The following is a 14,787-nucleotide window of genomic DNA, read 5'->3' as shown; positions in this document are numbered from 1 at the left end:
TTCCTGAGAAGTGCTGTCCCAGTAAGGCAGGGATCAACCTCATGGGTTGGTCAACCTCATGCAGAGATGAGGAGCTCACCACCTCCTCATGGAGCCTATTCCCATACTATCTCTAATTATTATATTATGGTTTGAACTGAGCAGAAGCTTATGTCCATACCGACTCCCAGACATTCAACCTTGGTCTACTGACTCCGAGCCTGACCTTTCCAGGGCCTCAGCAGAGAAATACCAGGAGACAGAGAGGAAGAGATGAAAGGAGGGAGAAAAAAGAAGAGAGGAGGGAAGAAGGCCTAGAGTAGAGGTGAAGAGAGGGAGCTGTGGAGACACAAACAGATAAACAGAGAGAGAGGTGCTGAGGGTGTTGTTTGGAGGAGGTAGCAGGAACACATGCTCAGGAACAGAAGCATTAAGGTAACTAAAAGTAGTTTCCAGCCCTCGCCCCGAAAAACACCATGACCCTTCACCTCCCCACCTCCTCTCCAAGCCCACGGCTACCTCAGGAAGCCAATGAGTCACTGTTACCCTGAATCACCAGTTCCCACTCCGGGGTATGGCAGGTGGTAGGTGTGTTGGTAGGTGTGTTTGTGGAGGTCTCCCAGCCCACAGGGAAGGACATAATCCTAATGTCTCTGAAGGAACTTTTGGATTAGGCTTTAACTGGGAGTACAGAATATTGACTTCTAGAAGTTTCTGGTGTCTTCTAGAAAATAAAATGGGGAACCAACAGGCTAAAAGATATAAAACATGGGTGCTACAAGGCCAATTTTTGTTTCTCTGTGTCTCATCATCTTCTTCTGGCTCTTTTCTTCTGTTGTTTACCTAAGGGCCCCTTTTCTCTGAAAAGCCCCCTGGCAGCTCACCTCCGGTTGGGTACATTCGGTTTCATGCTCATTTTCTTTTTCTGTTTTTCTCATTTCAGCTTCAAAGAAGCCTCTTCCTCCTACTCCTGAAGACAATAGGGTAAGTAAGGGCTCCAACTCTGGGCACAGTGGGCGCCCATCACTGCAGCTGCCTGACTGGCATGTCCCCTTTGCACTTTCCCTATCTGCCCAGATTTCTCAAATCCTGGGCAAATAAATGCAGCAGGTTGTAGTAATTTCAGATGAAATGAACCCACTGGATTTCTTGGACCTGAACTGTCTCATGGGTCTGTTTACATAAAATGATTGCTCGGCTGCTAAATCCTCAGTTTACTTTATTCACTAAACAAAAACTTACTGATATCAAACTGCGTATCCAGCCACCTGACCACTTTGAGGTGGTCAAATGACAGCTATTTATATAAAATGGTGTACTGGGGCACCTGGGTGGCTTAGATGATTAAGCATCTCTTCAGCTCAGGTTATGAACTCTGAGTCCTGGGACAAGCCCCAAGTTGGGTCCCCTGCTCAGTGGGGTGTCTGTTTGTTCCTCTCCCTCTGTCCACTCATGCTCTCTCTATATATATCAAATAAATAAATAAAATCTTTTAAAAAATAAAATTGTGTATTTAGTCCACACCTTACTTTTGATAATACTTTATATTTTTCAAAGTATTTCCATGCTTCTACTATTTCAAAGATATATATATCTTTATATAAAAAGTATATACATATATATGTATATACTTATACATGTATATACATATATGTACGTATATGTATATATAGGTATATGAGTCTCCTTTCCTCACTGTCTATTCTAGCCACTTCAGAGGGTTATAGTTTTATTCACATTTTAAAGCTTGGGAAATCAAGTCCCAAGAGAGGTTTTGAGATTTTTTCCCAAGGCCATTCAACAATTTAATAGTCAAGCTAGTAGATAGCTGAGCTCCTGAGAGTTGATCTTTAACTCAAGGGGTGGTTCTCAAAGTGTGGTCCCTAGACCAGCAGTATCAGCATCACCTGGGATCTTTTTAGAAATGCAATATAAATTCTCAGGCCCCAACCCAGACCTACTGTATTCATGACTCTGGAAGAGGGTCCTAGCAATCTGCATTTTCTTAGACCTCCAGATGATTCTGGAGCACAATGAAGTAGGGAAAAACACTCATCTAATATACTGACTTAAAAGATTTAGGTCATACCAAGCCAACTCTGGGGAAGCCAACTCTGGCTTCCAAATGGTTTCCCCCATAGTCCCACCTATATAGGGTAGAGGTAGGATCTAGACTTAGAGTATTACTATACATTATTATTATTATAAGCAGGTTTCTCACCACATGAATGTCTAACAGGACATTCAAAAGTTGTACAGAATGTGGGATACTGCATATATTTTTGCATTCTTTGCCCTTTCCCATTAAATGCTAGCAGCACACCTAAATCTTTGTGACATTCAAAACATCCCCATAATTGTGGAAGATGCTACCTATAGAGAGGTACCACCATGGTTAGAGAACCTTGCTCTTAGCTTTCTTTTCATAGGGATTGATCAATTAGTTGGGCCTATAATGGGATGAATACCCATGATGTCATAACCCTCCTTAATCTTCAGGGACCCTTGTATACAACTCCTTCCTCCATTAGCTCTTGGGGTGAAAGCCTCAGTCCCATTGGCTCTTGTCTGCAGTACTTCAATACACCACCTCATGAGCTCCATCAATATCTAGACTTCAAATCCTAATCTGGGTCAGCTGAGATGACATACTACATCAGTAGGACAAGATTTTTCTTTCTAGATCTCCAGGATTTTTATACCACCTGCTTCGATGTGCTCATAGAAATTTTCGCTTCTCAACACCAAATCTCATCCCCACTAGTAATCTCAATCTCTTCCATATTTCCTGTCTCAAAAATCTGCCAACCTGTATCAAGTGTGCCCTTCCTGAACTCCCACAATTGTTTGCTTTATCATCTCTTCTTCATGTCTTTAACACGTCATCCTTAAAAAGGTACTGAGAAGTAGAGACTTAGGCAAGAGAGCCCCTAAGAGGAAGAAGGACTTTCATGTGCTATCATAGAGAGAGCATTAAGACTAATTCCAGGGCTAAGCTTAGCTATACCCATTTTCCCATCTGGGCCTCTGTTTCCCCACTCTAAACAAAAGGATGGATTGAATGACCTCTCAGAGGCATTCTAGCTCCAATAGTCTATGATCCTATGGATCTGGACAGACCCAAAAGTCAAAGCAGAAAAGTGTGTACTGAGTAACTTAACATTGATGGCATCACTTAAATTAAGAATATGATGCTTCCAGCAGAGAGGTTGCAACATGTGACCAATAGACTTTTATGAAAAGCATGTGGCTGCTTGGAATTCACTGTGGTCAAAATTCAGCACACAGAGTTAGAGGGGCAAGGAATTCCAGGTATTGGTTGTCTTTGTGTCATATTCAGCGCTACAATCCTAAGTCAAAAGAAAGCCAACTAGAGAAGGCAGATGGTTTCAGTGACTACCCAATGGATTGCAGGAACTGGTGTGTTGACCTTGCATAGAACCAGGAGTAAGTTGAAATTTAGGGACTTGTCGACCTTGTTCTGCAGCTTACCTCCTTTCTATGTCATCACTTGTTTTTGTTTTCTACCTCCCCCAGCGATCACTTCAGGAACCTGAAGAAACCATAGTCATTGCTTTGTACGACTACCAAACAAATGATCCACAGGAACTTATGCTACAGCGCAATGAGGAGTACTACCTACTGGACAGTTCTGAGATTCACTGGTGGAGAGTGCAGGACAGAAATGGGTAAGGATCTCTTTGCTGTCCCAGGACTTGAGGGGAGGTGGCAATAGAGAAAACACTGGAATGATTTGTTCTGCCTCCATCAGCATGACCACTGCACTGAGTTAGGAGAGGGGGGCAAAGGTAGAAGAAAGAGGAAGGCAGAAGTGGTTGAGGAGACCTTTCCACTTTTCAGGAGTGGTGGAGACAGTCACTTGCTATGCTCTCCCCCCATTAAGAATTCCCAGCTCCCACACCCATCTAAAAATTCCCCAGGGTTTTTTCACTAACATCGACAAAGTGGGAGATTGGCAGCTTGTTCTACAAGGAAGAACTATTGTTCTTGAGTGTTTAGATGAGGCCGAAGGCACATCCCATTGTGAAGTGTCTATTTGCAGTGAAAAGAAAAGGCATGTAGAAATGGTAATGATTAGTGGTTATATTAAGAAGCATCAGGAAGGAAAAAAAAAAAAGAAGAAGAAGCATCAGGAAGAAAATACTGATGACTTAGCTATACTACCAGTCTTAGAACTAGCCATCTACATGATTCAGGGAGAAAGTTGAGTTGTGCTAATACCAATTGCCCACTATGGGAGTTTTGAATGAAAAAATACATATATTATGAGCCTTTCTCTGATCTGAAATACAACAAAATTACTTTTGTTAATCTTCAGAGTGCTCTGGGATATATATGACTTAGATACCAGTACTTAGTTTTAAGGCATCAGATTCATGCTGCTTTATAAGGCTTTAGTTTTTCCTTTTAATATATCAGAGGTATTTACCCGAGCCTTGGAATATTCTCCAGAATATTATTTCAGTGATAGCAATAACTCCAACACAGAAGTGTACCATAATTTAGCAATTCACTTGCTGGGCGCTCAGGTTATTTCCAGTATCTTGCAGATATTAATAGCACAGCAATGAACATCCGTATATATTAATATTACAGGTTAATATAGTTTTAAAGCATGAGATTATTAGTGATTTTAAAATACACAAAAGAAAAACACTCCATCACTGCAATGTTTTGATGGCCTTCATCCATGTTTTATTTAAAAAAAAAAAAAAGATCCATTTGTCACCATATCAGTTCCAAAAGTAATCACAACTAACACTTTCTTGTGTATCCCAAACAAAAAGTTACACACAAAGGTGATTCATTCTGCTCTTCACCTTGCTTTTGACCTTTAGTAATATATCTTGGAGATCTTTCCATATCTGCAGATACAAATTTTTTTTAAATAATTGCATAGTTTTGGAAGGTGTGTTTGTATTATAAATATTTGAATGATTTTAAATAATAGGATGTTTAGTTTCCAAGTTACTTGTTTTCTTTGTTATTTTAAACAAGGGCATGATGAAGATCTTGTATTGCTCATGCTCATGTTTCTGGGCAATTTTTTTTTTTAAATTAATTAATTAATTTATTTTTTTCCCAATTTATTTATTTTCAGAAAAACATTATTCATTATTTTTTCAACACACCCAGTGCTCCTTGCAAGCCATGCTGAGTGAAATAAGTCAAGCAGAGAAAGTCAATTATCATATGGTTTCACTTATTTCTGGGCAATTTTTTGAAAAAAATTTGCAACATATATATTTTTGAAAATATATTTTTCTTTTGAAAAAATGTTTATCTCACATTTCTAACTATGGAACTGTTGAATCAGAACCTGTCTCAATTTTGGTAGATGATTCCCTCAAAAAGACTGCCAAATTTACATCCCCACTACCCACCAACAGTGCGTGGGAGTGTCAACACTGGGTATCACTAACCTTTAGGGGGAAAAAAAAAAAAAGCTAATCTGATGAACAAAAAAAGAGGCACACAAATATCTTTAGGGTTAAGGCTTTACTTTTCACATACACCAAAACTTGCTTTGTCAAAGCACTTTCTCTTTAAGTAACCTTATTCATGCCACTACAGGGGGAGTGGGGGAAGGGTGTAAAATATGGTTCTTTAAAGAACTGTGGTCCAGGAACAGGGTTGCTGGCTAGCTGGGAATAGACCCCAAAGCACTTCATGTGGAATCTCCCTCCCTCTCTAGCTGACTTGTGAAGGCAAGTGAGGCCTGTCACGTGAGGCCTGTCACATGCCTCTCTCTTTGCCTATTATAAGGTGTCCCATATCAGAAACAGGTTTAAGACTGCCCGGTTCTACAAACACCAGAACTTACTCAGAAATTCACACCTCCAGTCAACTGACATTTATTTTTTATTTTTTTAATTTGACACAGAGAGAGAGATCACAATAGGCAGAGAGGCAGGCAGAGAGAGAGGGGAAAGCAGACTCCCTGCTGAGCAGAGAGCCCAATGTGGGGCTTGATCCCAGGACCCTGAGATCACGATCTGAGCCGAAGGCAGAGGCTTAACCCACTGAGCCACCCAGGTGCCCCTCAAATGACATTTATTTAGCATACCTAATGTGCCAGGAAATGTCTTTTCCTAGGTTTCACTTCCCCAAATGACAGTTTACCGTTTGTTCAGTGGCCTGTGGAAATGATCAGCTCTGCACTTCAAAGGCCATCAAAGAGGACACCCGAGAATCTAATTGGTGTTTTGGGAATTTCCCCAGTGTGCTTTGTAATAATGCAATATAGTGGAAAATACAGAAGATGAGGAGACAGAAGACTTTCATTTTAATATCCACTGCTCTTGTTGTAGGTCTTTGGAAAAGTCACTTAAACTTTGGGCATCCATTTTCCTTATCTATGAAATGCAGATGATAATATCAGCTCTTTCTATCTCACAAGGTTGAGGAAATTAATGAAATGCTACAAGTGAAACGAGCTTTGTAAATTCTACATCCGCATACAAATAAAGAGAATCACCATTTGTGATAATCATATTATCACATAATGTTATGTGGTTGGCATATTAGAACACAGTTATCTATTTGAAAGTAAAAATAGTATTTGACCTATTATTAGAATTGTAAACATATGGTGTGGCAAAACCAGACATAATCAAGTGGATTCCAAAAGACAGATATAAAAGAAATAGCAAATTTTAGAACAACTTGACTTCTATCATTTGGAGCAGACTGCCTTGAACACCATAATAGGGAAGCCGGGTGTTCAGTTCTCCAAGGGAAGCATGTCACTATTGACTCAGCCACGGGCCCAGGATATGAGACAGTTGTCCCATATTTGGCATCCCCATTCTTGATATCCCTACTCCTCAAAACAATGATGAATGGATAAGGAAAATGTGGTCCATATACACTATGGAGTATTATGCCTCCATCAGAAAGGACGAATACCCAACTTTTGTAGCAACATGGACAGGACTGGAAGATATTATGCTGAGTGAAATAAGTCAAGCAGAGAGAGTCAATTATCATATGGTTTCACTTATTTGTGGAGCATAACAAATAGCATGAAGGACAAGGGTTGTTAGAGAGGAGAAAGGAGTTGGGGTAAATTGGAATGGGAGGTGAATCATGAGAGACTATGGACTCTGAAAAACAATCTGAGGGGTTTGAAATGGCGGGGGGTGGGAGGTTGGGGTACCAGGTGTTGGGTATTATAGAGGGCACTGATTGCATGGAGCACTGGGTGTGGTGCAAAAATAATGAATACTGCTATGCAGAAAATAAATTAATTAATTTTTAAAAAAACTGAAAAAAAAATTCTGTGAGACAGATTATGCATTCCTCCCTAAACATCATCACCAGATTTAAAAAAATGGCTTTATTATATAAAAATTGAAATATGCTTTATAAAGTAAAGAGTAAGAAACTCTCTGGCATCTTTTTATAGACTGGCAGAGCTGGGAGGAATTCTATGTGGAATCTCGTGTAGATTTTACAGAGAGGGAACCAGAGGCCCAGAGAGTAGAAAGGACATTGTTTTCACCTTGTAATATTAATTGCAGTAATGAATGTGAACTTGCTTTGAAAAATACAAGACCATACACAAATGTAAAGTATTTTGATATGTCGATTAGTCTCTTCCATATGTCTTTGTTTATGCCCAGTTATGTATTCCTGCTCAGAAGAAACTCCCATCTCTAAATCCCGGGTGACTCTATTCTTTTTCTCCTGTTTTACCATTTACATCTGAAGGAGTTTAATTAACAACAACAACAAAATATTAGGGAGGCCCTGCATTAAAAGTTTACAATGCTGACTGGCAGTATCTTTTGGAACCTGTGGGTGGAAAGTGATTTTTTATATTATTTTGGTTTCCTGGCTATGAAATGGTAGCACTGAAGTGGAAAAAATATTGATTGTCACACCCCAAAGAAAATGTTTCCTTATAGAAAATAGAGACCGAACATTAATCTTTTTTCCATGAGAGGAAATTTCACGACGAGGAGAGCAACAAACAAAGCATTTTAAGTGAAGTAGCCGCTTCTTATTTATTATGGTTCATATTTTAGTGGTGAAATCTACCTCTTTTAGCAGATGGCAGATTTTCATTCTTTTTAGCTTTTATTCTATTTTAACTTTTGTTCTGAAACTTTAAAATGTCTTATCATGAATGCCAAATAATGTGAGACTCCCCCATCTTCAAATGACTTTTTAGCGGATTGAACCACCTCTAAAACGGAGATGTGAAAATTTATCCTGTAATAGTCTAAACATGAATTTCCCTTTTAACAGGCATGAAGGATATGTACCAAGCAGTTATTTGGTGGAAAAATCTCCAAACAGCCTGGAAACCTATGAGTAAGAAATTTTCCTTGTTTTCTAAAAATATGTCATTAAGGTCCTCCTTAGATTAGGAATAAATTATTGGTTGGGCATCTTTTTTCTTCTTGTACATTGATCCCTAAGTGAAGAGTAGAGGAACACTTTAAATAGGAGAAGGGGGCCGATGTATGTACCCACCTCGCCTTTTATCAAAGAGATGACTCTAAGATACCCACATAGATTGGGTAAAAGGAAAAAGTTTCTTCCGGGAATCTTGTCTCACTTGAGAAGGAAAAAAGCAGTTGGAACACTGGATCAAATGCAAACTCACTTAAAACATGCTTTAAGGCAATACTTCTAATACCAGAATAGCAGACAAATAGGAATTAAATATCTGCTTAGCTTGTATGGTCTATTTCAAGTTGTCATGTATAGAAGAGTTCACATGGATATAATTTTAATGGAACTACTTAGTATTTAATAAAATCCAATTGTAACGGACAATGCACTCACCATGTATATATGCTCCCTAGCTCCACGGCTGGAGGTCTTGATGCAATAGCCCCAAAGCACCACGAGAACTCTGTGTTCACAGATCTTCCTTTCTAAATAGCACTTCCCACTGAAATAGAGTTCTTGAAGAAATGGCTTGGGGATTCAGAGTCAAGGCAGGGAAAGTACAGAATGAACTTGGAACACCTTGCACCAGAAAGTAAAGAACTACTGCCCATCTCCCAAAATATTTTAATGATGTGGACTTGTGGAATGAGCAAAGAATTCAGCTTAAAATTGTTCCTTCTGGCCAAATATACAACAGTTTGAGTGTTAAAATAAGTAACAAGGGTAATGGACTACAATCCATACAATAAAATAAGAATCGATAACAAACAGATAATTTGACAGGTAAGTAAGCAAATACAAGAATAAACAAGAAAGTTCTTTCTTACCATAGACTGCCAGCTAATGAATGTAGAAGGAATGATCATGGTTAAAAGTCACCATTTGGAGGGGTGCCTGGGTGGCTCAGTGGGTTAAAGCCTCTGCCTTTGGCTCAGGTCATGATCCCAGAGTCCTGGGATGGAGCCCCCCGTTGGGCTCTCTGCTCCGCAGGAAGCCTGCTTCCTCTCCTCTCTCTCTCTGCCTGCCTTTCTGCCTACTTGTGATTCCTCTCTCTCCGTCAAATAAATAAAATCTTTTTAAAAAGTCACCATTTGGGGACACCTGGGTGGCTCAGTCGGTTAAGCATCCACCTTTGGCTCAGGTCACCGTCCCAGGGTCCTGGGATCAAGCCCTGCATCCGGGTCTCTGCTCAGTGGAGAGCCTGCTTCTCCTTCTCCCTCTGCTGCTCCCCCTGCTTGTGTGTGGTGTCTCTCTCTCTCTCTCTCACTGTCTCTGTCAAATAAATAAATAGATAAAATTTATTTAAAAATAAATAAATAAATAAAAATCATCATTTGTAACTCAAAGCATCAACTAATTCAGGCAAGACACTTCAATGAAAATTTCACAACGAGGGAGGTGAAAGTTTGATATTTACCTAGTTTCAAAGTATCTTCTCAGAAATCACTTACTAGTAATAGAGGGGAAATATCTGGTAGACCCCCATTTTAACCAAGTGATCCAAGCTCACAACAATAACAGGACAAGACCACCCAGGTCTCCAGATATGACACACTGAGAAGGACACATTATTTCTGTGCTATTCCTGCCCAAACACACATAATCTGAGCTTCATTGTGAGGAAATAATAGGGAAATCCATATTCTACAAAATAACTGGTCTGTGCTCTTCAAAAATGTTAATATCATAAAAGACTCAAAAGGCTGAAAAATTGGTCCACACTGAAGGAGCCTAAGGATATGAGTGTTGATTAAAGGGACTTGTAATCCTGAATTGGATCTTGAGCCATTTAAAAAAAAAAAAAAGTAGGGGCACCTGGGTGTCTCAGTCGGTTAAGTGCCCAGCTCTTGATTTCAGGTCAGGTCATGATCTCAGAGTTGTGAGATCAAGCCACATGTTGGGCTCCATGCTAGGCATAGAGCCTGCTTAAAATTCTCTCTCTCCCCCTCTCCTTCTGCCCCTTCCCCCCACCTTGCTCTCTCTCTTCCTCCCTCCCCCCCCACCCCCCAAAAAGTGTCAAAACACATTATTGGGATAATGGATGAAATTTGAATAAAGTCTGAAATCAGATTATAGTATTGCACCAATGTTGAATTTTCTGATTTTGGTAATGATACTGTGTTTATATAAGTATATATTCTATTTCTTAGAAATACATTCTGAAGTACTTAGGAGTAAAAGTCTATTCTCAAATGGTTTGGAAAACATATATATGTATTTGTCTATTCAGAGGGAATGGTAAAGCAAACATGTAAAATGTCAGAAATTAGTTCATCTGGGTCAAGTGTATATAGGTGTTCTTTTACAGTATTTTATAACATTTCTATACATTTGAAATTTTTTAAGATGAAAAATGTTCAAGTCCTCACCAAATGTAAGATGCCAGGGTTGAAGAATATTAGCTGATGAAGACTTCCATTAACTTATTTGAGCTCTTATTAGTTCAAAGGTGGTCAAGTTATTCTTTGCTGAAATTCTAACAGACTCTGTAGTGAAGAGCCATCATTTTCTGGAGAGTCTCTCAATCTGAGAGTAGGTTTGATCAAGTATGTGTGAGTAGCCCCTCCCTCCCCTAACGGCAGAGTCATTGGTTCCAAGAATACTTGAGCACCAATGAAACGTGTAGGAAATAGAATAAAATTCTTTCCTTTTTTTTTTTTTATAGCCAATGTATTTAGGAAAAAAAAATAGGCATTTATTTCAAATGATCACTAAGTTGGGAAGTTTTGTTTGCTTTTGCTTTTAATCAGACTCTCTCATCATTTATAATGGAGGGGGCAAACTCATATTCTAGCACAGTATAAACCACTAGAGAATGGTGGGGCCTGGGGCAAATAAAAAAAGATATTCCTTCTCCCAAAGGTATTTTAGGTCATAAACAAAAGAAAACAAAACACTGGACCATAGAAGCAAAACTGTCTGTGAGCCCTATTTATTCTATACACTGTTGGTTTGCATTTTTCACATTATGGGATCACCACTAGAGAATAATATGACTCACAAGCAAACATCCAGACATTTAGAACTGTGTGTGTGTGTGTGTATGATACCCAATATGATGATTTTTTTTTAATCCGTGAACTTAATATTGTCTAGTTTCAAGTGACATCTGCATAAGAACTCAAAAAGGTACCATCTGGGAGCATAATCATGCTTTGGTACATCCATTGTTTGGCTTCAGGTCTCCTGCCCTGATTTGGGGGCATAACCTTGGGCAAGTTTCCTCACGAGGCTGGATCTTAGATCCCTTTCCTTTTAAAATGAAGGGTCAGACAAGATGAAGGAGGCACCTAACTGGCATTCCCTCCCCGCTCCTGAGCTCAGGGTAGACATCACTCTTAGTGACACATGTACCCACTGAGCTCAGGTGTGCAGCTTTAGACAGCTATGACTAATTGTTCAGAGCATGCACATGAGATGAAGCGTATTTGCCATCCCTCAACTGGATAAGTTACAAAAGCCCACCGAGGTATAAAGTACCATTCAGTTGCGTGATGTTCTAAAGCTCAGGCACATCCACTAATTCCCTAATTTGTAGCTGCTTTCTAGTAGCCACACGAGTTTGATAAGTAATGTTCCTTCCCCACCCAGAACTTCTCTCCTCTGGGGTTTATACTTTCCTGAAACTGATTGTTAACTGATGATCTTTCTATCCCCTCTTATCTAATCAGTAGCCAAGGAAGCCAGGTGGTGGCTCAAGCATTACCAGCAACATTCAAAAGCTTCACCTCTAAAAATCCCTCATAATCTTCTTACCATTTTGTAGGTTTTTTTTTATCAGACCTCAAAATTGTAAAAATAATATAATTACTTTGCAGAAGATCTTGAAAACCAGTCTAAAAGAGGAAAATCCCACAACTGCCTTACAAGACTAAACTTTCAAATTTGTGCTCAGTTTTTATAGCTGTCCTAGCATCATCCTACTTATAACCACCCACTGACTTACAAAATGGAAAAGGTGAAGGTTTTCTAAAATTTTATTACGGAAAATTTCCAAATGCACAAAAGTAAGGAGAATAACATAACGAACCTCCATATACCCAAAACCCAAATTCAAAAATTATTGATACTTTACCAATTTTGATTCATTTTGATACTTTACCAATTCTGATTCATTTGTTCCCTTCCAATTAGACATTTTATTACCTGGAAATGGTCTGTGCCTTTGTTTTTGAGTTGGAAAGCACTGGCGCAGAGAGAAAAGAACCAAATCATTTTCTAGCATTATCTTTTACAAGTAAATAATAAAAAAAATTCAACTGTCATTGACATATGACTTTTTCCTGCTTTCAGGTGGTACAATAAGAGTATCAGCCGAGACAAAGCTGAAAAACTTCTTTTGGACACAGTAAGTCGCCTTAACCTACCTTTTGACTTAAGATAAAATGAACTGTGCTCTTTTTTCCAGCCACGCTGTCATTTATGCCACTGCGGTAAACTGACATACTGGATTACAGTGGTTTTCGTGTCCAATGGAAGTATTCTGGGGATTTTTAGAAACTAGCATATAATAGGATAAACTTGGGGAGCGTCCAAGGCCTTGGTATTGACATGCAACTATGACAACAGGTAGGGTGGCCTTTCCAGCCACGATGCCTGACCCCAGGGAGCCCTGGGGCTAGTTTGTCTTGCCTGCTTCTCTGGTGAGGTCAGGGGTGAGTGTGACTTATACTACTTAGTTGGGTTGTGTGTCCAGAAGAAATACATCCCTTGTTTCAACTTTTTTTTAATGCAGCAGTTCTTAAGAGCCATGCAGTAGAAGCAGCAGGACTGGTCTTGCCCCGCGATGTCAGAATAAAAGGAGAGAGGGACGAGAAGAGAGAAAGCAGGATGCGGTGGGGAAAGTACAGGTCCCAGTTCCTGCTCTCTCACCAACACAGTGGTTGATCTGGGGGATGTTTCTTCTTCCTGGACCTTCGTTTCTCAATGAGTACAGGATGAGTGTTGGATTAAGTCAGTGATGACAGTTACCCAGTCCTCATGCTGTTACCCTTTGCTCCCGATCTTCTATGACACCATTGCTCATGGTGTATGGCTTTGGAATCCTCCACAACATGGGGCTCCAGGCAGCTGCCTTCAGGTGACCGGCACCCAAGGCAAGCCCTCTCTGCCTGGACCAGAAGGCCATTTGTTATTCCAGGACAGTGCCTCTCCAATATCTGTGTTGATGGCTCGCTTTTTTGTGGTCGGTTTTCAATTTCTAATTTGTCACGCACTTATATTTTATAAAAGAAATGAAAATGAACTCCTAGAAAAAATAAAGAAGCAAAGACACAAAAAATGCAAGTTCAGTTTTATATTAGTCTTAGATTCATTAGACATAAAATTACTCTGATTACTATGAAAAAAATTTCTAAATGCCTACTCTTGATTTCTCTTTTTGTGTGGTGGCAGACCAGCAACAGTGTGCCAACTGGCCCCCATCCACAGACTGCACTTTGAGCAGCACTGAAAATTGCATATTTATGGCTCTTTCAGAGAAACCAAATGCATGGAGTTATTGAGAAAAGGTCTTCCACAGAGCAGTCAATGAATTTACCAGCATATGTGCCTAGAGCAGTTGTTCTCAAGATTGTTTGCACATTAGAATCCCCTGGGAAACATGTTTTTAAAATACCAATGCCCAAGCCCCACCCCAGATTAATTAAATCAGAATATCTAGTTGGTAGGATCTAGGCATTAGCAATTCAGAGAAAAATCTCTCCAGGTGAGTCTGATATTCAGACGATGTTAATGACCTGTGCCCACCACTAGCCTTACTGGTGACACCAGTACAGTATGTATGAGTTAATGGAAGCATTAGTCTCTCTGTGCCAAAATGTCAACCCTATTCCTGCCATTTCACCATATAACATTTTCAAGTTTGGATCTTGAGGTTTTCCTATCTTTAGGGATTTTATTTTATTTTTATTTTTATTAGAGATTTTATTTATTTATTTTAATTAATTAATTAATTAATTAAATAAACAAAATCTCTAATAAAGAGGGAGAGTGAGCAGGATCGAGAGAGAGAGAGAGCACGAGCAGGGGGAGCAGCAGGCAGAGGGAGAGAGAGAAGCAAGCTCCTCACCGAGCAAAGAGACCAATGCAGGGCTCCATCCCAGAACCCTGGAACCATGACCTGAGCTGAAGGAAGACGCTTAACGAACTGAGCCACCCAGACACCCTATCTTAAAGAATTTTAAATTAAATTGCTGATCTTTCCTGCACAGAATACAGGTGGGGTGACCTACTCATCTTGGTCAGCCTGGGTCCCAGCTGAGAGTCCTGTGTCCAGGAATCCCTACCCTGCTCAGTCCTGCACAAACTAGGACAGCTGGTCACCCAACCCAATAGCCACTATTTGCACAGTGGTTAAGGGTGAGCCACAAAGAAGGGGACCCA

At 39.8% G+C, this 14,787-nt stretch overlaps 1 protein-coding gene across 1 annotated transcript in view; it reads left to right on the top strand.

Moving 5' to 3' along the window:
• Positions 1 to 14,787, top strand: part of ITK (IL2 inducible T cell kinase) — a 65,332-nt gene that overhangs the window by 28,002 nt on the left and 22,543 nt on the right. The window contains exons 5-8 of the mRNA XM_044241064.1: positions 923 to 963; positions 3,517 to 3,668; positions 8,254 to 8,319; positions 12,697 to 12,751. Coding sequence (XP_044096999.1) covers positions 923 to 963; positions 3,517 to 3,668; positions 8,254 to 8,319; positions 12,697 to 12,751 — 314 coding nt within the window. The remainder of the gene's footprint in view (positions 1 to 922; positions 964 to 3,516; positions 3,669 to 8,253; positions 8,320 to 12,696; positions 12,752 to 14,787) is intronic.

Source organism: Neovison vison, chromosome 1 (assembly GCF_020171115.1).
Source record: "Neovison vison isolate M4711 chromosome 1, ASM_NN_V1, whole genome shotgun sequence".
NCBI classification, from domain to species: Eukaryota; Metazoa; Chordata; class Mammalia; order Carnivora; family Mustelidae; genus Neogale; species Neogale vison.
The sequence above is the reverse complement of the archived record's forward strand: the minus strand, read 5'-3'. Positions and strand labels throughout refer to the sequence as shown.